Source organism: Pongo pygmaeus, chromosome X (genome assembly GCF_028885625.2).
Source record: "Pongo pygmaeus isolate AG05252 chromosome X, NHGRI_mPonPyg2-v2.0_pri, whole genome shotgun sequence".
NCBI classification, from domain to species: Eukaryota; Metazoa; Chordata; class Mammalia; order Primates; family Hominidae; genus Pongo; species Pongo pygmaeus.
Window position 1 is genome coordinate 10,506,939 of NC_072396.2, and position 26,888 is coordinate 10,533,826.

Consider the following 26,888-nt stretch of genomic DNA (forward strand, 5'->3'; position numbering starts at 1 on the left):
TGAGGCAGGAGAATCGCTTGAACCCAAGAGGTGGAGGTTGCAGTGAGCTGAGATCACACCACTGTGCTCTGGCTTGGGTGACAGAGTGAGACCCTGTCTCCAAAAGAAAAAAAGTGTTGTGTAGTACATGCTGTTATGGGGTCTGGAGTCCTGAGCTGTTCTTGGGCTCTGTAAATGGTTCTAGTAGACTTACTGGCAGATCTGAGGAACTGAGAATTTTATTTATAAATTGAATTACATTATTAAAAGTTATGTCAGTGTTCACAACCATCCTTAGTATTTGAAGATAAAATGTATTCACTGTGTTAGTTACTTCAGTAGACTTTTCCCTTATCCCAGTCCTGGAATTTTATAATTTTATAGAGACCATAGCAAAAGTAACATGAATGGGATCCATATAATTAAAAGGTATTCTGTCACTTACGATGGTTTCAGCTGCAGCAGAGAAGACTAATTCTCATGGGCCTAGACAATAAGAAAATTCATTGTCACATAGCGGAGTCCTCTGGAGGTGGGGTGGGATTCCCCATAGGTGGATTCAGTGGCTCAGTGGCGTCATTGGTTTGTCAGTTTCCCCCTCTAGGAGTGGATACATGCTGAGTCTCTTGGGGAGAGGTAGCTACCCAACACTTCCAGGGTTCTGGTACTTAGGAAGGAGAAATGGGGGAAGGTTGCTGTGTAGATGTCCAACAGTATCCAAGACACCTCCCCTGTGTATTTCAAGTCTCTTTGCTAATTTTCCGTATGAAACTGCATAGACAGAGGAAGATTGGTACATATTTTTTTTTGTTTTTTTGAGACAGAGTCTTGCTCTGTCGCCAGGCTGGAGTGCAGTGGTGTGATCTTGGCTCACTGCAACCTCCGCCTCCTGGGTTCAAGCAATCCTCCTGCCTCAGCCTCCTGAGTAGCTGGGATTACAGGCACCCACCACCACACCCAGCTAATTTTAGTAGAGATGGGGTTTCACCATTTTGGCCAGGATGTTCTCCATCTCTTGACCTCGTAATCCACCCGGCTTGGCCTCCCAAAGTGCTGGAATTACAGGCGTGAGCCACAGCGCCTGACCGGTACTAATGTTTAGCATCGCAGTGAACTTTGTTGAACTTTGGTGGTAGGCTTACTTTCTACCCTTAATGGGAAAGATCCCAGGTGATAACTCTTGGCCTTGTGTTCCTGCCACTGCAAGTTGACAAGTTGACACATGTGTTGTAGTATTGTAAGCCAGGATTCAGCAAGCCCTAACCTCGTAGCCTCATTTGCATATTATCTGTATCCCAAGTGAAAGAAGGCCTTTAAGCTCAGATCTGGGAAACTTAAAGTCCCAGGAGTTTAATATGGAGATGTTTTCTATAAGTTATTTCTGCCTTTTAAGGACATTGTTGGAGATGTTGCTTTCATTACTGATTTTAAATGAAACCAAAGAGTCAGGCAAGATGGAAGATGTAGGATTTGGAAACAGGCAGTCTTGTCTAAGAAAGAATTGTTTGTAAAATATTTTACTCCATGTCTTGGAGAGATCATGAGTCTAAGTATAAGAAAATTGGAGATAAAGTTGGCAAACATTTAGCTCTTCCAGTTGTTTATTTCCAGTAGATTCTGTTGTTTGAAATTCTGACTGAATGGGACTTAAATAGTAGATTTTCCATAGAACTGTTATTAAAATAGGAGATCCAACTGCTCAAATGAACTTTGGATGTGGTTCTAATTGAGGTTTGAAGTAATTGTGCTGTTGAAGGTACTCAATGGTGTTGAGCCATCCTTTGCAGTACATAGTCCACAAATGATTTTGAATTGGTTTCTCATTGTTGACACCTAAGTTATCTGAATGACAGCCAGCCTTTGATTCTCAGATCAAAGGAGTTAAAGAAAGGACTCCGTCCCTGCAGATGTGTCTTCTGAGCAGGTGATGTTAATGACAATAATTGGGAGGCAGAGGGCACCAGAGTGGGGTGGTTCACAGATGAAGACAGACCAGCATTCCACTAGCTAAGCAGAAGAAGGGAAGCCATGCAGCAGTGGTACAGAGCCCATGGCTTCAGAAATCTAAAGAAAGGAGGCAGAAGCATCAAGAAAAAGCATCGCAGAGTGGTGGATGGGGTGGTAGAAATTAGGAATAGCCACTCGCTGCTCCAGCTTCCATAACACTGGAAAAAGCTTGCAGCTCTCTGTGTGCACAGAAATTTGCTGGCTGTGCCTAGCATGTAAACAGCTCTGTGGCTCTTACTCATCCCTAGGTATTGGTTACTCAAGATAATGATGCCATGTCTGTAAAAAGACTTTAAATCATGTACACTGCACTGTTTAGGAAAGCATTGAGGTATGTGATGTCTTTTAGCTAAACATTCATCAAAACAAGTTATTAGAGTAAAAGCAAGAGTGCCTCACTTCAGTTTCTGAGACAAACAACTTGGGGGCCCATCTTTTTCTCAAGCCTGCCAGATCCTGACGTATTACTAGAAATCTTTTTTATTTTACAAATTGCTAATGTTTTTTTCCTTTCTTGTATCAAAAATTGTTCATCTGGAGAATATAGGTGTGAAGAAAATAAAAATAAAATCATTTTTAATGCAGCCATTGAAAATAACTGCAGTTAACTTTTTGGTTCTATCTTTCCAGTGACGTCTGTGTATGTATTTTAAAAGAAAGTAAAAGTAGGTTCATACTGCAAGTACTATTCACGTATTAAGTACAGTTTCCTACATCATAATCATACCTCTTCCCCCCCCCCGTCCCTTCCTGCTGTGTCTATATGGTGTTTAACTGTAGTAGTTTTATAGTAGAACTAAACAGAGTTTTGATTGACCTACAGCCATGTATTTTATTATATGGGATCCTATAGAAAGTCCTGATGCAAATATCAAACATCAGGAATATTTGAGGATGTTAAATGTCAGTTCTTTAGGAGCCAGTGACCACTTGTAAATCAGAGATTTAGAGTCATTTAATGCAGTAAATCAGAAGTTCCTTGTGTGTATTTTGAAGGATCCATTATAAAATAAAATATTTTCTTTCTATTTAGCATTCTCTGGATATTCAACAAATACAAAGTATGACCCACACCAAATTAAAGCAGAAATAGCAAGTCGTCGGGATAGGGTGAGTAAAACTGATGTTTTTACAACCAGGTGGATGGAAGCCTGGGACCTTGCAGCCTAGGCCGCTGGTGTTCTACTCTGGCTGACTCCTCCTGGAGGGATCGCTAGCAGTGTTATACTGGAAGGGTTCTGAGGGTTCTGATGCTCCTTCCCTGGTGACCCCTGAATTATCTCTGGGCTACCATGTTTCGTCTCTTCAGACCCTTGTCTTGGTTGTCTGAGAAGGGGAACACTTTTGTTGCATTTGGGACAAAGCACGAGAAACATCTTGGCAATGAAGCCTGCTCCTCTCTTGGTGTGTCATTCCCTGAATCAGGGTGTATCTTTTAGTGCAGTGGTTCTCAAATTTTAGCACAGCTAAGAAAAATACCTGGGAGCTTGTTCAAAGTGCGAGCTTCCAGGCCTAGCCCCTGAGTTTTGACGTGGGCCTGGAGCGTCCCGGAATCTGTTGAAAGAAGCACTCCAGGAGCCATTGAGTTTCAGGTGGTCAGAGAGCTCGCTTCTGGACACAAAGTTTCATGTGCGCGGTCTGAGAGGAATGGGTAGAAGGAAAGATGAAGAATGTGTTACAAAAGTTGCCAGTTGTAATGTGGAAACCTTGAAAATGCAAATAGTTACTGGTTCCCCACTTCGTAAGAGTCTGTCAACAATCTGGGATTTTTGTATCTAAGCCCGGCAGGTCTTCTAGAAAGGCTGCTTCTTAGGCATGTGAATGGAAGTTTATAGTGAGAATAGATGATCTTCTGAACTGCAAGCTGAGTAGAAACTCAGATGACAGTGCTAATAACAAGTGTAGAAATCATTCTTCACAGCTGGTTTTTGGAAAAAAAAATGTGATTTGTCTTTAGCTTTCCAGATTAAAACGAGAGCTGACCCAGATGAAGCAGGAACTGCAGTACAAAGAAAAGGGGGTGGAGACCCTGCAAGAGTGAGTTGCCTGGACACTTGTCCCAAAGCTTCATGCCCTTCACTTTCATGCCTTTATTTATGCTTATGATTTTCCAATGCTAACTTCAGATCTCTCTTTTCCTTGAAGATATTTCGTTGCTTTAAATGGAAATACTTGGGAAACAAGACCTTTATTTTTATGTTTATGCACGTTTACTATAGCTGTGCAAGACACTCATGGCTAGTTACGTTTAAATTAGACTTTTTCTTAGTTTTATTCTTTTGAATTTTTTGTTCTAAAATTGACATTTAAAGTAAAAGAAAATTAAAAGTTTAGTTTTCCAGTCTCAGTAGTCACATCAGAAGTACTCAGTAGTGACATGTGGCTAGTGCAGGTTTTCTCCACTATTTAGCACTAGTGGGATTTGGGGCTGGATCATTCTTGTCTTGGGGGGACTATCCTATGCACTGTAGAATTGTCTTGGCCAGGCCTGGTGGCTCACGCCTGTAATCCCAACACTTTGGGAGGCCAAGGCGGGCAGATCACCTGAGGTCAGGAGTTCAAGACCAGCCTTGCCAACATGGTGAAACCCCATCTCTACTAAAATACAAACATTAGCCAGGCGTGGTGGTGCATGCCTGTAATCCCAGCTACTCGGGAGGCTGAGGCACAAGAATCGCTTGGCGGGCACCTGTAATCCCAGCTACTCGGGAGGCTGAGGCAGGGAGAATCGCTTGAACCTGGGAGGCCGAGGTTGCAGTGAGCTGAGATTGTGCCATTTCACTCCAGCTTGGGCAACAGAGCGAGACTCTCTCTCAAAAACAAACAAACAAACAAACAAAAAAAACACACACACAAAGAATGTTGTCTTTACTCTTTACCCGCTAGATGCCAGTAGCATCTTCCACCTGTATTGTGACAACCAAAAATGTTTCTAGAGACTGCCAAGTGTCCCCTAAAGAACACATTTGCTCCCAGTTGAGAACCACCGTGCTGGTGGCTACTGTATTGAACACCATAGGCAACAGATTTCCATCATCACAGAAAGCTCCTTTGGACATTCCGGTCTGTAGGTCTTCCTCCTTTTCTCATTTTTACAATAAGAACTTTATCCTTACTAAGAGATTGGGGATGAATTGTTTACAATTAGTGAGCTGTATCAAGTCTGCAGGTTTCATGAACTAAAGGTGGTGTTTGAGAAATGGCGCTGGTGTGGGTCTGAAGGTTTGCTGAGCCATTCTCTCCATTCACTGGCTTTCCTTGCTGAACTTGCACATGTGCCTCACGCCTTCTGCACCTACTTTTCTCATCTGCAAATGGTGATTGTTTTAGGCAGCTCGGGCTGCTATGACAAATACCATAGACTGGGTGACTTGAACAGCAGATATTTGTTTCTCACAGTTCTGGAGGCTGGAGGTCCAATATTTGGTTCCTGGTGAGGGCCTAATTCCTGATATGCAGATGACCATCTTGTCACAGTTTCCTCTCATGGCTAAGAGAGGAAAAGCTCTGTTCTCTCTTCCTTTTCCTAATCCCATCATGGGGTCCCACCCTGTGACCTCATCTAACCCTAATCACCTCCCAAAGGCCCCACCTTCAAATGCCATCACATTAGAGGGTAAGGCTGCAACATTAGAATTTGGAGGACACACAAACACACAGTCCATAACAGCAATCATTGTGCTCAGTTATACTGAGGACAGCACGAGCACCTGGTACATGCCTAGCCCAAAACAATTAGCCCAACTCTGTGTGGTTACTGTTACTGACGCAGGTGGGCACCATGTTGCCGTCTTTCATCCTGCGTGCAGACGCATGAGGTGACACACGTGACTGCAGCACTGATCTTTATGGGGAGGTAATAAAGGAATGTGAGGTACAGATGTAATTATCTACCATTACCCAGCTGTGTGTTTGTGTGCATTTTGGATCTACAGTCAGAGCTTCCTTTTATTAACCCTAGTTAGTACAGCTTCTTCTTTAGTTTTTTTTTTTTTTTTTTTTTTTTAAGACAGCGTCTTGCTCTCATCGCTCAGGCTGGAGTGCAGTGGTGTGATCTTGGCTCACTGCAACCTCCCCCTCCCAGGTTCAAGTGATTCTCCTGCCTCAGTCTCCCCAGTAACTGGGATTACAGGTGCCCGCCACCACGCCTGGCTAATTTTTGTATTTTAGTAGAGATGGGGTTTTGCCACATTTGCCAGGCTGGTTTCCAACTCCTGACCTCAGGCGATCTGCCCGCCTCGGCCTCCCAGAGTGCTGGGATTACAGGCATGAGCCACCGTGCTCGGCCTCTTCTTTAGTTTTGTCTTAAGCAAATCAAGCTTCTTTTCCAACTAACTGGCTGCCGATTTTGTCATTCATGCGGTGCATGGGCCAGAGTGCTTTCCAAATGCACCAACGTGTGTTTTGTCCTTTCAGCCCCCCACTCCAGCCAGCCTCCAGATACTCCAACACCTCCTCAGATGCGACTGTGTGTGCTGTGGCAGTGTCATCCTGTGTCACTTTGGCTAAGGTGGTGGATAAGGAATAAGCAGAAACAAATCATTTGATTTGTGACAGGTCACCAAAAGTTATTAGGACTAACTAGTTGGATTTGAGGTGAATTTTCTCCCTTCATTAGGTCACACTGTAGCTGTCTCTCATTGCGATACAGTGTCTGTGGACAATATGTAGTTTTTTGTTTTTTTGTTTTTTTGAGATGGGGAGTCTTTCTTTGTCACCCAGGCTGGAGTGCAGTGGTGCAATCTTGGCTCGCTGCAACCTCCGTCTCCTGGGTTCAAGCAGTTCTCCTGTCTCAGCCTCCCAAGTAGCTGGGATTACAGGCACACACCACCATGCCCAGCTAACTTTTATATTTTTAGTAGAGACTGGGTTTCACCATATTGGTCAGGCTGGTCTCGACCTCCTGACCTCAGGTGATCCGCCTGCCTCGGCCTCCCAAAGTGCTGGGATTACAGGCATGAGCCACTGCGCCCGGCCCAGTATGTGGTTTTAATGTTAGTCATTGTGCATGCCGCAGGTTGCAGTTAATGTCATTCTCATTTGCAGCTCTGAGGAAGGTGACTGGGGTTCAGGAAGAGTCTGAGTTTGCTCAGGATCCCTGAGCATCAGCAGGGAGCCACGTCTGGCACTTCCCTCATGGCCGTGGTTTCTATAGTGGGTTGCTGGGCTCAGCGCCCGTTGCTTTGCCTTGGCTCCATCGTTCTGGTGAACTCCATTTCCTTATTTGAAGACAAAGGCCATATAGCAGTGTCAGCTGTAGACGGACTGATTTAGAAAATAAAACATACTGCTGACTGAGAAAACCCCCTTCTCCTTAGCATGGCTAGGATGTGAATTCATCTTTTGTAGTTGCAGTGGTTTCAAGAATAGGAAAAGGCAGCCTCTGTTTCCCTAGGGGCATTAGACAGAGAAGCCGGAGCCAGAATAACGAGAATTTTAACTTTACACCTGCGGCCAAAACGGAGCGCAAGTTGTGCTCCTGGAAGAGAGGCGGGCCAGTGCTGTTCTTTCTGCTTTCATTATCAAGATCCCACGCTTGGGAACAGCAATTGTAAACTTGCCACTTGCCAAGGGGAGGCTCCTCCTGCCTGCCTGAGCCAAGGGGAGGCTCCTTCTGCTTGCCAGAGCTCATGAGAATACCCGCCCTCCCCCTGGAGGCCAAGGAGTGGCCTGGGGAAGGCTCTGGACCTGGCCTTGGTCCTGAGGAGCCCACCCCACCTCATGCCTGACCAGGGGCAAGTCGGCTTTCAGGAGGGAGCTGCCCAGAGCCGTTGTTTAATGGGCATGTTGCCTTGGCTCTGTCTGACGCTGCGTTGTCACTGTGCATGTTTACTTTATTCTGGGACAGACACAGCTTCACAGGAAGAAGAGAAAACACAGGCACCCGTGCCACTCTTAAAATATTTTTGTAAGTGGAAGATAATCTGGTAGCCTTTCTCTGAGTTCCACAGCTCATGAGATGAAAACAGCCTCATTATTTTTCTGGTATTGAACATTGGGCTTTTATGTTTGGATCGAATCATGCAAATGTATATTTTTTTAATTGAGAAATTTTAGAAGGCCTTTTCAAGCATTGAAAATGTGATTACCCCATCTCTACTGGGAAATCCTGACTATATGTACAGATAGCACGTGAGCTGTTATACCTAAACATGAAGCATCTCTGATTTTATCACCAACATTGCTTAAGGCAGTGGCCTGAGATTTTCCTCCAGAAAATTTCCTGCTGTTCTTGTTTCCCAGAATATCCAGTGTATTCTTTTCCAGAGCACCTCACCAGGAGTTTGGCTGCTTATAACATTTTAAGCTTGCCTTGTTTATCTTGGTGAATTTCCTGGCTAGCAAGGAAATTCATCATTACACTTGGGTCCAAGTAAGGAAAAAAGAACCTTTTGTATTTTACTTTAAATCTATATATGTTGTTGATTGTTGTAGAGAGGAATTGGCCACAGATATGTTCGCTGGGTTAATGATAGAATATGTACACAGATGTGTGTTTTATATGTATCTATGTGAAGTGTATACATGTAAGCTTTTAATGATGGAAAATATCAAACACAAAAGTAGAGAGAATAGTATACTGAAACCCTCCTGTACCCCTCACCCCATTTAACCTGCACAATTGCCAGTCTTGGTTCGGTGGTGACCCCACCCCATCTGCTAAGCTCTCACGGCCTTATTGAAGCAAATGCCAGAATCCCATTTAATCCATAAATATGTCTCCTAAAGTTATGGACTCCTTTTGAAAATAACTCTAATCCCTGTACCCCATTTACTAGGCATCTTGTGTCCAGTGAGCTCTCGCATTTCTTCAGGTGTTTTGGTCCAGTTTGGGCCACACAGTGCCTTTGGTTGATGTGTCTCTTATGTCTTTTCTTTTCTACTCTCCCTCCTTTTTTCCCCTGACAGCTTATTTGTTGGAGAAAGTAATTTGGTTGTCCTATAGAATTTCCCTGATGTTGGGTTTTGCTGCTGAAATTCACATGATGTCATTGAACGTGTTCCTCTGTCCCTTGTTATTTATGCAAATGGGTGTAATGGTTTGAGAGGCTTGATCTGATTCAAGTTGGATTTCTTTTTTTTTTTTTAGTAAGAATGTTTTTAGGTGGTGGTGTTACTTCCATCAGGAGGCACCACTCTGTGCTTATTTCTTTTTGTGGTGTGAAGATGATCGGTAGGTTCTGGCCTTGTTAGTCCAATGCTTTGATTTATATTAATAACATTTCTCGTCAGCTTTTTACCTAAGTTGTGGATGTGTATCTTTCAGGATAAGTTCCTGAAAGCGGGCTTGGTAGGTTAAAGGGTGAATGTATTTGTTGTATTACAGGTTGAATATTTCTTATCTGAAATGCTTAGGACCAGAAGTGTTTTGGATTTCAGTTTTTTTTTTTTTTGGTTTTGGAATATTTGCATTATACTTACTGGTTCAATATCCCTAACCCAAAAATCTGAAACCTGAAATGCTTCACTGGTCATTTTCTTTGAGTGTCATGTCAACGCTTAAAAAGTTTCAGATTTTGAAGCACTTTGGATTTTGGATTTTCAGATTAGGGATACTCAGCTTGTATTAGATATGGCCAAATTCCTTTGCTGAGGGGTTGCACCGTTTTGCCTTCCTACCACTAACATATGAGTGTTCTCGTTTCCTGTGGCTTTGCCAACAGGATGTGTTGATAAGCATTTGCATTTTTGCCAGTCTCATAGGTGAGAGATAGTATCTCAGTGTAGTTTCAATTTGCATTTCTCTTGAGGCCTTTTATAAAAGTCTTCAGAAAATAGGAGCACCATTTACAATGAGTAATTAAAGTTTACAGAAAAATTGAGCTTTTCCAGTGAAAGATCTCCTGGACTCTGTTGCCCTAAAGTTTCTGAAACGTTTTGGAAAAATTACCTTACTGTAACTTACTACTAGTGTCCAGAGGCAAAGGGAAGACTCAGGACCAGGACACGCTCAATATTTCCCAACTGGGTGACGTGCGTGAACGGACCAAGTGCACCAATAGATGTGGGCAAATTCCCCTCTCCAGCTCCTGCCTGGAGCTCTAGAATGTACCTTGTGTTAGATTTTTTTTTTTTTTTTTTTTTTTTTTTTTTTTGAGACGGAGTCTTACTCTGTGGCCCAGGCTGGAGTGCAGTGGCACGATCTTGGCTCACTGCAACCTCCGCCTCCCGGGTTCAAGCGATTCTCGTGCCTCAGCCTCCTGAGTAGCTAGGACTACAGGTGCACACCACCATGCCCAGCTAATTTTTATATATTTTTAGTAGAGACGGGGTTTCACCGTGTTGCCCAGGCTGGTCTCGAACTTCTGGGCTCAAGCCATCTGCCCTTCTCGGCCTCCCACAGTGCTGGGATTACAGGCGTGAGCCACTGCCCCCAGCCCCTTATGTTAGATTCTGAGTGGTCCTGCAGCTGGGAAGCTCATTTAACATTGCGCTTCCCTGAGTTTCCTGCTCGTGTTATTGGAGCCTTTTCCTGCCATGATACCTATAATGTCCCTGAGCACTGGCTTGATGGCAGAAGATGCTTTTGGGGAACACTGCCTGGCCACCTTGTCCATTGTGTGCTGTTTCTACACCTGGCCTCTGATCCTTCTCACAGCTTCCACCACCACGGCTCTGGGCCAAGCACTAATGTGAGTCTCCATCCTCACACAGTAGCCACGGGGTTCTTCCACAGCTAGTGCTCTCCTTGTAGTCCTCCTGTGGCTCTCTCTCAGCTACAACACAAGCCAGACTCTACATAGGCTGGCCCTGGCCCTGCCTCATTTACGTCTAGTTTCACCTTTGAAAGGGATGTCCTGCCTTTACCATGGGTACTTGGAGCTCCCTCTGCCTGGAATGCTCTTTCCCCCAGATTCTCACATGCCTGCTCCCCCCCACTTCTGTGGGCCTTTGCTTAGTGACATCTCGAGAGATCCTGGCTTAACCATCCATCTAAAAATGTACTCTGTCACACTCTATCCCCAAACTCTGCTTCATTTTTTTTTTGAAAACATTCGTGACTGCCTGACCTAAGGATGTACTTTTCATTGTCTGTCTCCTTGGCTCGAATCGTGCTGCATGAAGACAAGGACTTGGCTTTGTTTGCTGCTTCATCCTGAGGACCCAGCCGGTTCTCAGCACAGGGTGGGGCTTGGGAGTGAATGCAGATTGCCCGGGTGCTGGGGGGAGTGGCTGAGGTTGTTTTTCCTGCCCGCTAGTAGCCATCACAGGGTCCACTTCTTTCTCGGACACTGGGACACTCTGAGTGAGGGCAGATCTTTCCTTGGCCAAAACTTTTGTCCCTGGGCTAGAGGAACTCAGGGAGGCCTCTAGACATTGCCCAGTCACCTTCTTGCCAACTGTCCTCTAGCACAGCATTCTCTTCTGCATTTTGTGTGATATTGTTTTGGCCTGGGTTTTAAGAAGTCCTGTTATCACTGCCGTTCAAATCACAGAAAGGGATGCTCACCAGATGTTCCACTAACTAGTTTCCATGAGGTACATTCTTAGCCACTAGGTGAGCCTCTGCTTCAAGACTTTTGATTTCTTGATTAACTTCCCAAATGGGGTGAAACTCATTTGTCTCCTTAAATATGAGCCACTACATCCTTCTAAGCATGCAATACCAGAATGAAGCATTACTACATATTAGAATTAGCATTTTCTGTCTGAAGGGATTTAGCAGTTTCAAGAAAGGGTGGGATTGTTCAGTTAGAACAGGCTTAAAGTAACGATCTCCCATTAGCGTGGCACCTAAGGAACAGCCCACGCGAAAACCCCGGCAATGCTCAGATAACAGCGAAACGTACAGAAATGGGCTGGAAACAAAAAGAGCGTTGTTCCTGGTTGTGGGACAGGTCTGGTGTTCCACACAGGTCTTGCTGTTGATACAAAGCCGCCGGAAGCTTTCTGAGGTTCACCCAAGGCCCTCTGCCAGAGCTGCTGATAGAAAATGTAGAAGTTGTAACAAACCTTTCCATTCTTTTGGGTTGTAATCTGTGGTATTAACACAGAATATCTTTAGAGGGCTGGCAGCTCTTTCCTTCAAGATGTGGGGTTAAGAAGTTATGTGGTTTTACTCTTATTTTTACTAGTGCAATTCTCTTGACATCTTAAATTGAACAACCAATATGGAAATTTTAGGGTGGCAGGAGGTAGAGGTTGACAATAAACATCTCTAAAATGCCTTTTCCATTGTACTAGGTTCCTCATCTGAAGCTGTATCTTCTTTTCTCTCCAACCCATTTCTTTCAAAAGCACACCATAAAGAGCACCAGTTTACTTTTGGGATGACATTTGACTGGTTATATGGGTGGCCTTCAGGTTTGACACAGTGGGCATTTAGAGGCCTTGACTTTGAATATATTGCAAACCTGGTGATGGAGCAGACAAGTCCTGGTGTGGGGGGCCTTGGCCGTGAACTTCACTTTGCCTGTTACTGGCTGTGTGACCCTCAGCAAATCACTTAACGTCCCTGAAGCTGAATGCAAAATGTAGAGGGTGCAAAAGTAAAGACTGTGAGTCTGTGCACTGAATTTTGATTTCATACTGCATAATAACTTATGTCCTTGTTTAGTCTCCTTGAGCAGTTACCACTTTTCTATCATTTTATTTGTGATGTATGGTAAAGGCACTGTCTTGCACTCTTAATTAAAATTAAGACTAGAATAAGGCAGTTCTTTGGCAGTCACAGATCTTATGATTTTTTAAATGAACTGGAATACGTCAATATTTTTAAAAAATACCAAATCATTGAGCACATCATCTACATTGGACCAAAGTTTTTTAGGGAAGTTTTAGAGAGAGAGAGTGTGCTCTCAAATAAATGAATTTTGCAGAAGTAAAAGAAGACATTTACTGTCCTTTGAAGTTTTTGTTGGATGAAAATGGATCACAATTGAAAAAATGGAGGTGTTGTGAAGCTATGACAGCTAAGAAAGTATAAGGTAGCCCTTCCATGAATATCCCAGTGAGTTACCAGCAGTGAGTGAGAAGGCCAGCCATTTTGACGGAAGTGGGGCTGGTTTTGAGGGAAAAACAAAAGAGTTTTGAAAATGTACAATGGGTTTATATGCCTACTGTCACCATTCTTTCTATTGGCTCCCACATTTTAGTAGCCACCAAGTGGCCTGCTGGTACTGTGCTAGGAACTTTTTCTATTTTATTGCCAAATCTCCCGAGGACCCTCAGGTGACATAGACTGTTAAAGTTTACCACCTTGATCCTTTGGATGAACTGTTTTGTGAAAGAAGGGATTTAATGAGAGCAGAATAAAAAGAAAAAATATGCCCACAGCTCAAACTTTAGTTCATGCTCACTTATTTTAACTTTTGGCATGGAACACTCTATAGTTAAAGATATATGTACCTTTTAATAAAGATGTGTAAATAAAGACTTCTGCTTTGTAGGAACAGACAAGGCAATGTGTATTTGAGAAACCTACAAGTCTGTAACAGCCATTATGGAAGTGCCTGCAGGGTCAGGACACGTTGGCATTTAGGAGTGTCATTATTCACCATGCACGGTGTGCCTCTATCTGCTCTCCTTGGGGCAGAACTCAGGACTAGTGTTTATAAATATTTTATTTGTAGCTGATGGCAATCACAGCAATGCTGCTGAGCTCCAGAGCCCTATTCAAAGGGAGTCAATGGCTTCCTGCTTGTGTTGTTTGCCCTCTTCCTAGGCCATGGATGCTGATAGCTCAGGTTGACTCCGGTGCCGAGTTTGGCTTGAGTTGTGACATATTTGGCAAGGAATTTGTTAATGATAATAAAATACCAGAGTTGGCAAGTTATTTACTTTTTCTCCCATGAGTAAGGAGATTCTGTGTTATCCTGATAATAACAATCACCACAAACACCATATGCCAGGCCTCCTGCCAAGCAAGCTCTTACCTTGCATTTTCTCATTAAATCTCATGCCCATCCCATGGGAGAAGTATTTTTAGTGTACCCATTTGAGACAGGAAGAAGCAGGTGGAAAGAGGGGAAGTGACTCACCCAGGTCCCACAGCCAGTGAGTGGCAGAGCTGGGTGCCACTCGCACCCACCAGCATGCCAGAGTTTCCTGTGAGTGGTAAGCAAGGGAGTTGGGGCTGGCAGTTAATGATCCAGGTTTTCAGGATAACATGGAGGGAAATGTTAGAACTAGAACCTGTGAACTGGGAGACTCTGAACCTGAAAGAAGCCAGTTGCTTTCCAGAGAAGGAATTCATTCCACTCTGGACCAAAGTTTCTCAAGTTCCTTAGCCTTAGGGCTTCCCATGCTGGAGCCTCAGGTGTAGGGGATGTGACAAAGGACATGCTCCAGAGGCCACCTCCCTTTGAAGGCGGAACCGAGTCTTGTTTTGTTCTGTGCTCTGCGTCCAGCCCCAGACCCAGGCCTGGTGTGCCCAGGAGCTGGCTGGGAGGATGGAAGTTTGGAGGAAAGGTGGGAGGAAGGGGAGGAAGGAGGGAGGGAGGGACATTGCCATTTTCCCTGGATGAGTGTTTGGATTGAAGGAAAGAATTGAGGACTTGGGAGGAGAAAGAGTGAGTAATAAATTAGAACCAGAATGAAATCAGAGTTATAGGAGACAGAAAAGGTTTCCAGCTTTTGTACAAAGCACCATTATCAAAAGCTCACTACTTCTTGCTGTGTCCCGTATATTCTCCCTGTACACAGATCTCATTCATATGTTTATTTAACAAAGATTTTGACCACTAACCTGGGGATAAACAAAACATGTCCTCTTTTCAAAGAGAGGAATTTACAGTCTCGGGAAATTACTCAAGCAAGCAATCTTGTTGCGCAATCATTAGCGGAGGACATGGGCATCCCGACTCGGACGTCTTCACCTGCCCAGGGTGCTCCTGAGCAAAGGGTGTTGTATCGACCAGAGGGAGGGATGCTTCCGTGGGGTCTTTCTTTTTCTTAGCCAAAGCATTACTTTAACTGTTTCCACCTTTCTATGAAGCTTTCAGGTTTTCGTAGTTGTATGTTTAATGGAATGCTAGGATCTCATGTGAAATGACATTGATTTTTCTGTTTTAACTAGGATTGATCGGAAGATGTCAAGTACTCACACCAGCTACAAACTGGATGAGGCGCAGGCTATCATGAGTGAGCTCCGGACCATCAAGAAGGCCATTTGCACAGGCGAGAAGGAGAGGCGGGACCTGATGCATGTAAGCTGCCTGCCTGCTCATGTGTTTTATTTTAAGATGTTTTTAATATACTTATGTATTACATGTTATATAGTTATTGTATATATAACATATATGTGTATATAACACACACACACGCATTTTAATATACTTACGTATTACATGTTATATAGTTCTTGTATATATAACATATATGTGTATATAACACACACACACACACATATGCATACATACATACGCACCCCCCACTGTATTTAAGTACGTATGTAGTCATCCCTCTGTATCCTTGGGGGATTGGTTCGAAGACACACCCCCATCCCTCAGGATACCAAAATCATTGGATGGTCAAGTCCCTTATATAAAATGGTGTAGTATTTGCATATAACCTGCACAATCCTCCTGTATACTTTTCTTTTTTTTTGGGGGGACAGGATCTCTGTCACCTAGGCTTGAGTACAATAGCACAAAAATGGCTCACTGTAGCCTTGACCTGCTAGGCTCAAGCCATCCTCTCACCTCAGCCTCTAGAGTAGCTGGGACCACAGGTGCGCACCATCATGCCTGGCTAATTTTTATATTTTTAGTAGAGACAGGGTCTCGCCGTGTTGGCCATGCTGGTCTCAAACTCCTGGCCTCGAGCGATCCTCCTGTCTCGGCCTCCCAAAGTGCTGGGATTACAGGCATGAGCCATGGCACCTGGCTCCTCCCATATACTGTAAATCATCTCTAGATTAGTTACAATACCTCCTACAGTGTAAATGCTATGTAAATTGATGTTACACTGTATTGGTTTTTTTCTTCGTGTTATTTTTTGTTTTTTTTTTCCTCTGAATATTTTCTATCTGCAGTGGGTTAGAGCTGGAGATGTGGAACCTGCGGATATGGAGGCTGACTGTTTTAGTTTTCTGGGGGTGCCATAACAAGGTAGCACAAACTGAGTGGCTTTAGAACAACAGAAATTTAGTCTCTCAGTTTTGGAGGCCAGAAGTCTGAAATCAAGGTGTGGATGGGGTCACAATTCTGAAGCCTCTAGGGGAGGATCCTTCCTTGCCTCTTCCAGCTTCCTTGGATTGTAGACACGTCACTCTGGTCGCTGCCTCCATGGTCACATGACTGTCTCTGTGTCTGAATTTCCTGTTCCTGTAAGGACACCAGCCATTGGTTAACGGCCCGCCCTAATCAAGTACGACCTCATCTTAACTAGATTACATCTGTAAAGACTATTTCCAAATAAGGTCACACTCACAGGTTCCTGGGGTTAGGACTTGAACGTATGGCCTGGGGGAACATAATTCAACCCACAGCAATGGGTGATACATTTATATTGTTCAATAATCAAGATAATTCCAAAGGTCTATGATAAGAAGTCTCGCTATCGCCCCATCCTCCTACTGCCCCTAACTGCCTTTATTACCTTCTTGCCTACCCTTCCAGCATTCATGCGGGCTCACAAAAAGAGAATACGTGTTTAGCTGCCCTCACGCAAAGCCAGGACTGTGATACTGTTCCGCACTAGCTTCCTCACTTAACAGCAATATCCCCTACCTTTCCCCATATCTGTACACAAAGAGCTGCTTCTTTCCTTGAGATGGTTGCATAGTATTTTACTATGTGGGTGTATTTGTATTATATATAGCTGGGATCATTGCAGCTTTATACTGCTTTATGTTTTTTTCCCCTTGAGCTCTTGTAGTTTCTGTTATTTTTAGAAAAAGTTGAACTTTTGCAAATGCAAAAAGCTGCCTCCATGGTGGGGAACTCAAGCAAGACATCTGAGTGGCTGGCCCTAGTGCCGCACATGGTGGCCTCAGAGAGGCCGAGGCAGGGAGCCCTGCTTGACCTCATGGCGTAAAGTGCTGGAATGCATTCAGTGCTTTTGGTTACAGCTTTTATTTTTCATCTGCTACCCTAAGTGAGCACCTACTGCCTGCTGGCATGTGTCTAGATTCTGTAGAGTATAAGACCCACAGGACAGAACAAGCAAAGCTCAAACTCATAGGCAAAATGAGACAGATGCACAAAAAAACTACCCTGCCTGGGCAGTGCCTTCTAAGGTCAAGGCCATGAGGGACTTGCGGAGAGTCCTCATGGTGCTTGTTAAGATGCAGATTACCAGGCCCCACCCTAGACTCACTGAATTAGAATCTCTGGAGGTAGGGCCTAGGAAACTGTATTTTCAGATGACCTCTCCAGGTTGTGATAAGTAAATGGTTAATTGTTAGATTTTTTTTTTTTTTTTTTTTTTTTTGGCACACAGGTAGCACTGAGAACAGCTACCATTTATTAAGGTCTCTGCTCAGCTGACATCAAACAAGATGCCCCATGTTTGTTATCCATCATCAACACCGCAGGCTGAACCACATGGTGTTCCATGGTGGAGACACAGAGGCTTTACGCCATGAGGCCAAGCAGGGCTGCCTGCCCCGGCCTCTCTGAGGCCACCGTGTGCAGCACCAGGGCCAGCCACTCATTTGCCTTGCTTGAGTTCCCACCGTGGAGGCAACAGATAGAATTTCTGAAAGAAGCTTCAGGCCCGAGCACCTTCTTTGACGTCTCCATAGCCTCTCAAACTCTGAGAAGCTCCAGGAAGAGGCACAGGCAGAGTCCTCTTCTATCCAGGTTAAATAAGTTGTTTTGCCTTTCTTATGTGAACTTAACAATATTGGCCCCTCCCAAGAAGGCTTTATCTCAATCTCAAGCCAGTTTTGTGAGTTCTACTGCACTTGGACATTTTTGGTTCTGGTGTCTGTAGTAAAATTTGCTGAAAGTGAATATATTCAGAAGTCTAAAAGAAATGGTCAAAAATCTGATTTCTGGCTGGGTGCAGTGGCTCATGCTTATAAGCTCAGCATTTTGGGAGGCTGAGGCAGGAGGATTGCTTGAGCCCAGAACTTTGAGAAAAGCCCAGGCAACATAGTGAGACCTGGTCTCTACAAAAACAAACAAACAAACAAAAGTTTAGCTGGGTGTGGTGGCGTACCTGTAGTCCCAAGTACTCAGGAAGCTGAGGTCAGAGGATCACTTGAGCCAGGGAGGTCGAGGCTACAGTGAGCTACGATTGTGCCACTGCACTCCAGCTTGAGTGATAGAGTGAGACCCTCTCTCAAAAAAAAAAAAAAAAAAAAAAAAATCAGAATTCTGATTTCTGCTTAAAACTGTCACACACAGAGATTTCATGTGCCAGAATGCATACTTACTCTAATTTTTGGCAAACCAACATACATATGAGATTACTTTTGACCATGTAGAATTATGACTGAGAAATGAGGTTTATAAAAATACGTAAGCTAAAACAGCAACTCAAAGAACTGAAAAAGAAATACGTAAGCATTGTCTGGGAGCTGTTTTCCCCTTCCCTGTGTTTCCTCTGTAACAATCTCAAGGCGGCATTCATCTCTGTCAGACTCATTGACATTTTCGATAGAAATACTTATTTTTTTCTTTAGGAAACATGAAGGTTTAAGAACCAGTAAAAATGGTACCATAATTGTCCTCTATTTTATTCACATGCTGCCAGGGGGACTTAGTTGCAGTGTGATTTAAATGACTAAGAATTTTATTAGAGGTGCCTGTGATGAAGGGCATTTATGTGAAATCTAACGAGCATGGGGGTGGGGTGGGGCAACTGTTCAGTAATAAATAAAGCAGCAGACCTAAAACAAATGAGAGGACCACTTCTGGAGGGAAGAGAAATATCGCCATCTCCGTTCAAAGAGCTTGTCTCATTCTGTTCTAGAGCCTGGCCAAGCTGACCGATAGCTTCAAGAACAGCTGCTCCGTTACCGACTCTCTAGTGGACTTCCCTCACCATGCAGGCATGCCTGGTGATGCTGGTCTACCCCAGCAGTTCTGCGATGCCGGCTCCCAGACTGATATCATCGGGGAGGTATATGTGAGCCCAGGGGGAGAAATGCACCGGGAGAGGGGAGGGCTGCTTCAGTGTTGCCATCACTGGTTTGGTGTAATTTTCCATGTTCACTTAAGAAATGCCTTCACTTTTGTGCCATTAAGTTTGAAGAAAAAGTACTGTGTCTCACATCCAGCTGTGTGATACAATTGAATTGCTTATTACTGCTGCCCTTACGATTTGGACTCTTATAAATGACATACTCCTTGTGAGAGTTGAGTTTCACTGTTCTTTTGACAGACATATCACTTTTTAGAGCATGGGTCCCCACACTTTTTCTGTGAAGGGCCAGATAGTAAATATAGTCACTGTTTTAGGCTTTGCAGGTAGTTCTGCTGGAACTGCCCCACCCTGTCATTGTAGTGTACATGCAGCCATGACAGAGATGCCTTGCAAGCATGTAAGGTTGGGGCCTCGAGCTGCTCAAATGTTCACTTACGGAACAGCCAGTGGGCTGGAATTGGCCCCAGGGCCATAGTTACTGATTCCTGCCTTAGACCACTGATTTCCAAAGGCTTTATAGCTGTGCCACCTTGGGTGTTACTTTATTGCTGTTTCTTACTCTTCTAAAAGAATGTCAGGAAATTGAATTGAACTAAAAGTCATTTTTGTTTGAGACTTGGAAGAATGTCATAATGCCTCCTTTGTTAATTAGCGAAGCCTTGAGTTAGCCACAAAAACAAAGTTGGGAAAATCACCATTTGAAGCAGGATGGTGGATATTCAAAGACACTAGTATTGTAGTATCATTGAGTGAAGCTTGACATTAATTTGTTACCAAATGGAAAAGCAGTTTAAAGAGCTTCTTTTTTCTTTTTAAGGATTATTAAGTAAAGACGAGGTATCAATGGAATGCACAGTGCCACCCCTCCCCCAAAATTAAATAAATAAAAGGAAAGCAACAAAAGGAGAAAAAAATAATTGATGGAAAACTCTGGGTTTTAAATAATTAGTTAATTAATATTTTGAAATCTTGACAACTAGTGCCTCTTTGAGTGGAGTATAATGTAGGAAATCACGGCCCTTTATGTCTTGGGTGTCCTGGAACAGTCCTATTTTCAAATTGCCCACGTTGTTCCAAATGTACACTTGGCCGTTTTTGACTAGGCATCTCTTTGGATGAAAGAATATGGTCGCCATCTGTAACACACAGAGGAGAATCTGTAATTCAAAAATGTTTGGCATTTTTGCGTAAAGATTTTGGAGCGAGGGAAGGAAACAAGTATAAGACTCACTGAATTCGTGAATAATTCATTGCTGCTTATTGTAAGGTTAGAATTAGAATTTAATTTGAGAGAAACAGTTAAGATAGAAGGTTCTCCAGTGATTTAGGTCAACCCTTCTAAAAATGTCAGGTGAGGAGTGATGGCTGGTTATGCTACTTGAGCAGTCACTGCTCATTGTTGATAAGCTCCTGCAGTTTACTGGGGCTGACCCTGGGTCAGCAATCTCATAGCTGTTATCTCAGTTTAAGTAGTTGTTCCCATCCTGTGTGATGTGCAGGAGACCGAGATGCCAGGTTACCTAAGGTCTTATAGCTGAGGAAAAGCAAGTCTGGTTTTGAAACATTTCTCATCCCTAAACCCCTGTACTTTCTAAGAAACCACATCATGTTATAGAAAAATAGATCAAAAGGGCTATGACTGTATTAGCTAACCATTGCTGCATAACAGATTTCCCCCAAACCTAGCCTCTTACAACAACACTCCTTTATTATCTCATGCTTGATGTGGTCCAGGAGACTGGGCTGGGTCTTCTGCTCCAGGGTCTCTCAGGAACCTGCAGTCAAGGTGTCAGCCAGGGCTATGGTCTCATCCAAAAGCTCACTTGGGGGAGGAGCCACTCTTAAGCTCATGTGATTGTTGGCAGGATTCAGTTCCTCACAGGTTGCTGGACTGAGGGCTTCAGTTCCTTGCCACATGGGCTGCTCCAGCACGGCAGCCTGCTTCGTCAAAGTGTACCAGCTGAGAGAGTCTGCTAGCAAGATGGAAGTCACAGTCTTTTGTAACCTATTCACAGAAATGACTTCCCATCACCTTTGCTCTGTTCTATTGGTTAGAGTCAAGTTATAGACCCAGTTAATTCTCAGAGGGAGGGAATTTCACACGGGGAGAATCCCAGGAGGTGTTGGTCATTAGGGGCCTTCTTAGAAGTCTGCCTACCTCACTTTGTGCTTGTGTTGAGTCTGTTTTGTGGGGTGGATATTGCTGTATATCAGACGTGCTTTTTGAGACTGGAGATTTGCAGCCACAGGGTTGCACACGCTGTAACTCTGCACAGGAACTCTGAAGCAGGAGTCTCTTGGATCCATTTAGCTGTCTTTTCTTTTCACTAAAATGTCCATTTAATTCTCAAAGAAGAGTACAGAAACAAAGCTTAGAGAGAGGTGCATACAGCTTTGAGAAGAGGTTTGAGAGATGATGTTTATTGATCTTGATGAAGAGTTGATTGCAGGGTCACTAATAAAGAGGGGACTGAAATGGCAAGTAGCTCATCTCCACTGTGGACAGTTTTTGGAGCTGTGGCACTGCCACTTAAATATATTTATACTGAGGAAGCTGGAGAGGAGCACTGGATGAGGCCGTTTAAACATGTATAATTGTGGCCAGGCACAGTGGCGCATGCTTGTAATCCTAGCACTTTGGGAGGCTGAGGTGGCCAGAGGTGGCCAGATTGCTTGAGCCCATGAGTTGAAGACCAGCCTGGGCAACATGGCTGGGCAACCACCTGGGCGTAGTGGCTCATGCCTGTAGTCCCAGCTACTTGGGAGGCTGAGACAGGAGGATCGCTTGAGCCCAAGGGGTTGAGGCTGCAGTGAGCTGTGATTGCGCCACTGCACTCTAGTCTGAGCAATAGTGTGAGACCCTGTCTCAAAAAAAGAAACCATGAACAATTGTCATTCTGGTTGGAGAATGCTCAGTCCCTTGTAAGGCACTTTTTCATCTTGCCATTCAAGGCAATAAATTTGCAAAGACATTTTTCATCAACATAAATCAAAACTCATGTCGATAAATTCACTGCTAATCATTCAAGTTGAATATTTTCAGATACTTGTTGATGGGAAGTTATTTCAAAAACATAAAGACTTGGTGGTCATAATATGTGATCTAGTAAGGTCAGATCAACAGATGGAGCTGATTTATTGAAACTGGAGTTGTATGAATATTTGCAGGAATGAGGAATTAACCAAAATGTACTACAGTTACTTCCTGTACATGTCTCTTTTTGTTTTGTGTAGGATTTTGTTGTCATCAGTGTAACTGGTACAAAAATATTTAAGTACATCTACTCGTCACAGAGCACCGCATTTAGAGGCTAACTCTATATTGGTACTCCTCGAGCTCTGGCTTTTTGAGACCTTGCTTGCTTTCCTTTTGCCCTTGGTTCTTTTTTTTTTTTTTTTTTTTTTTTTTTTTTTTAAGACGGAGTCTCGTTCTGTCGCCCAGGCTGGAGTGCAGTGGCTCAATCTTGGCTCTCTGCAAGCTCTGCCTCCTGGGTTCACGCCATTCTCCTGCCTCAGCCTCCCCAGTAGCTGGGACTACAGGCGCCCGCCACTATGCCCGGCTAATTTTTTGTATTTTTAGTAGAGAAGGGGTTTCACCGTGTTAGCCAGGATGGTCTCGATCTCCTAACCTCGTAATCCGCCTGCCTCAGACTCCCAAAGTGCTGGGATTACAGGCGTGAGCCACCGTGCCCGGCTTGCCCTTGGTTCTTTAACACACCTCGTGGCATCAGAAGGCGTCCACCAGCCCATACCTCACACAGCTAGTCCAGCTTCCTCAGACCGTGGGGCTTCTGAGTAGAACATCATTATTTTACGTTTACTGAGGAATTAAGAGAATGTACTGCACAAAATAGGGTGACTGGTTTTTGCCTTTGTATCAACTTTTACTAAGTAATTTCCTACTTCTTTTAAAACCTAATTTGTGGTTATTGTTTGGAATTACAGAATAGATAGAAATGCTGCTGCTGTAAAAAAAACAAAAAACCCTACCAATTCAGGCAAGCAAGAGTCTTCCCTTCCCCCTTCCCCCTCCCCAGCCAGGGGTGGCCGCAAAGGGTTATTCGGTGTTTCCTTCTAGACCTTGCACAGATTGAAAGTGAAAGAGATTAAGAATATTTCTCATTGCTGCCGAAAGTTTAAGTGAAGTTGCTATTTTGGAAATATGTTTTTAATATGCGTTTCCTTTCTTTTTTTCTCTCTTCTGTTCCGGAAAGTTTGTCTTTGATGATAAAACAAGACTTGTAGACCGAGTCAGACTTAATTGGCAATATGAAGAAGCCAGAAAGAGGTAAGAAGCACTTTTTTCCAACCTCGCCTTCTGCTTACTTACTTTCTCCTGTGGAAGGAAGCGTGGCAGAGTTCCTGTGTGCGATTGTCCACGTCTGATCGGAGAACAGCGTTTGATAGAATACCAAGTCAAGGATCTTCATTTACATGTAGCTTACTTAATACATACATATGACAACATTTCAAGTGCATTTAAAATGTGAAATTTGCAGTATTACAAACAGTTATACAGACGTGATTCCATAAGAATAGAAACTTTTTTGGCTTCATCATCCCCGGTAGTTCAGAACCTCTATCCCTCCTTCCCTTCCCTCCTTCCAATAGACGAGCATCAGTTCCAGAGGGTATCATAAGTGAAACCACTTGATCTTTTATATGTGTGGCTTCTAACTCCATAAGCTAATGGGCAAAGCCACGTATCTTGGTTATAAGACATTCAATAAGCATTAGGTCAACAGGTGAGCAGTACCTAATTGATTTTGTTCCATTTAGGTTGTCCTGTGTCGTAAACCATTGGCCTCCTGCAAATTGCAGCTTGACCCACTTTGTGCACTTGTGTTTCTCTTTCCTCACTTCCCTCCCTCCCTTCCAGTCTTCATCCTCTGACATGGACAAAGCTGAGAGGCTTCCGAACCCTGGCATGGCATAGTATTTTAGGGCGCCACGTGTCTCCTCACCAGCGCAGGGCTCCCATTTTCAATATTCTTCTCCTCTCTGACTTTTGTATTCTCTTTTTAGAGACTTTCTCTAGTTTGTGCCTTCTGGAAAGAGTCTTAAAACCAAATTATTTCCAAATAAGTGCTTCAGAAAAGTATCAAGCATATCTTTTTTAAAAAGTTACTTGAGTCACAAATGAGATATTATCATGGGGGGCGGGGAGAGCAGAATAGCAGAATGTCGGGTGGGGTGAGGGAGTTCTTTCTGGAAGCTAAACAGTTAGGCCTGCTCAGCACACTGTACCATTCATGGATGTCTGGAAAGCTACTTTGTTGGCTTTTTAAAAAATGTAAAAATAGCAACAAAAGCACATCATATGATTCAGTGCTCCAGGGCCAACTTAAACGGACATGGGCCTTCTGTTTTCTAGGAGGTTTTCTAACCAGTGCCTCTTGGCTTTTTAGGATGGACTCGTGGTGGGCTTTAAATTTCCCCACAGAACAGTGCCAAGTTCATTTGGCAATACCGGTCGTCTGTGTGGTGATTCTTCATTATCATGCATATTCCTTCTCTGTAGCCTGCCAGAGTTTGTGAGGAGCGATTGTCTCTTCTGAGTATTCCTCTGCTCTTGCCTGTTTCTGGTGAAACTGCGGAGTGTGGGTGCTGGAATTTGCTGTGCTGGATTAAACGCAGCAAATAGATTGTTGCTACACTTAGGAACATGATTGTTACGTGTTTGGCTGTGACATTTACCAAACATAGCAAGTGATTTCTGTGTTTTCTAGAGATGGTGTCAGTATATGGTGAGTAACCGTCTAAATATTGGGATAATACATTTGGGTGAAAAGTCGAGTATTTAAGAAAATTATTCAAGGGGCAGGCATGGTACTTCATCAGTTCTTTTGAAGAAAATACCGTATTATTTCAAGATGGCCAGAACCTTGTTAGGAAATGCACCACAGCTACAGAGGAAGGTCCACCTTCCACTGACAGTAGCGGCATCTCAGAAGTGCCTCTGTGGGCTGTGTTGGAGCATTTAAAAATCAGAGATTTCTTTTAAACTCCACCTGGGTGGGCCTGCACAGGTGCTGCCTATCCTTTTCCCACTAGCGTAGTGGGGCTCCACACAGGGAGCAAGGCCTTCACCCTCCAGGAGACCTCCAGCAGTATCTGCAGACATGTTTAGGTGTCCCAACTCTAGGGCAGGGGCCAGGGAGGCTGCTTGACATCCTGTTGTGCACAGGATAGCCCCCGCAGCAAAGACTTACCCGGCTCAGCATGGCCGCGGTGCCAAGGTCCAGAAACCTCGCCCTGGGGCTTCTTCCTGTCTTGCTCCTGAATCTTCACGATGCGTGGACAGCAAGGGGCCTACATGAGCAGGTTGCCTGCTGACTCACAGGCATCAGCCTGCTCCCTGCTCACCCTGCTCCAGCCAATCGGCCCCTCGATGTTCCTCAGATGTGCAAGCACGCCTGCACTGAGCAGCCCCTCGGGCCTCCCACCGGGCCTCAGTCCCACCGAGCCAACTCCTGACCTAGCATCTGCAGCTGGCAGAATGATGGTCCGTCAAGGCGTCTGCATCCTGATCTCCACAGCCTGTGAAGATGTGGCTTTCCATGGCAAAAGGGACTTCATGGATGTAATTAGATTAGGGATCCTGAGATGATGGGGAAATGAGCCTATATGATCCAGGTGGGCCCAGTGTCATCACAAGGGTCCTCATAAGAGAGAGACAGGACGGTCAGCAGTAGAGAAGGAGATGTGAGGTTGGAATCAGAGATCAGAATAATGTGGGACCAGGAGCCAAGGCGCATGGGCAGCCCCTAGAAGCTGGAAGGTGCAAAGAAACAGATTTTCCCCTGGAACCTCCAGAAAGAACGCAGCCCTGTAGACCCATTTTCGACTTCTGCCCTCTAGAACTGTAAGGGAATAATAGGTGTTGCTTTAAGCCATTAAGCTTGTGGTAATTTGGGGCAGAAAAGAGCAAACTCATACAGTGCCCTTGGCCTGTTCTGTCTTCTCTGTCTGGAATGGAGTGGCTTTTCTCCAAATTGTCACATGACCTCTCCTTTTGATCACCTTGTTAAGAGAGGTTTCCTTGACCATCCTGAATAAAACTCCACCACCCTGTCCTCACCCCTGTCCCCCTGATTGGCTGAGCAAATGTTATTACTTAACCAGTGTTTACTTTCTTACTGCCTGTCTCTCCCTGTGAAAACATAAATAACCCTCATGAGTGCAGGGATCGTAGGTCATTGCTGTAAGCCCAGCAGCTACATACTTGGTGAATATTTATTGAATGAGTAAATGAGGGTCCCGTGTGGTTGCATTTGCTATTTGGCCTTTGCCCCCAGGACTGGGCAAGCCAGGGCAGTCGCGGGGCCAGGTCAGCTCCAGGCCAACTGCTCTGCTCCTGGGTCCCTTCCCCAAACCTCCATCCAGGTGTGAGCCTTGGGGTCTCTCGCCTTGACTTGAGAAGGGAAAGGGCTTCAAGACATGGGTGCCTTTAGGGATCTAAGGTAGGCAAGGAACTGTTTCTCCCTTTCAAGGACTATGTTCAAGGTGTGATACGTCAACACACCGAGCTAGACTAACAGTTCTGGGCCTTCATGGACATTCAAGAGGGCTTCTAGCCTTTGAACTCCATAATTAATCCTCTCCTTGGGGGTTGGAGAAAATGGCATTGGAGTTGGGTCCTGAAGGAGTGCTGGGATTCCAGTCGCCGTCCATTGGGGATGGGCTTTCTCAGGTAAGAGTGGGGGTGAGGTGTCACTCTGCAGCAGCTGGACTGGCCTGGAATTGTAGAGCAAAGGCCAGCCAGGCTGGAATGGAGGATGCGTGAGCAGGGAGGCAGGCCACGGCATGGGGGCCATGATGCCCTGAAGAGGGGTCAGAATTGCTGGGCATGCTGGGACCTTTGA

General features: G+C 44.4%; 1 protein-coding gene across 2 annotated transcripts in view; it reads left to right on the top strand.

Annotated features, from left to right (window-relative positions):
• Positions 1-26,888, top strand: part of WWC3 (WWC family member 3) — a 128,631-nt gene that overhangs the window by 59,123 nt on the left and 42,620 nt on the right. For both annotated transcript variants that reach the window (XM_054472107.2, XM_054472106.2), the window contains exons 4-8: positions 3,020-3,096; positions 3,944-4,023; positions 15,005-15,134; positions 18,850-18,999; positions 23,238-23,311. In XM_054472107.2, coding sequence (XP_054328082.1) covers positions 3,020-3,096; positions 3,944-4,023; positions 15,005-15,134; positions 18,850-18,999; positions 23,238-23,311 — 511 coding nt within the window. The remainder of the gene's footprint in view (positions 1-3,019; positions 3,097-3,943; positions 4,024-15,004; positions 15,135-18,849; positions 19,000-23,237; positions 23,312-26,888) is intronic.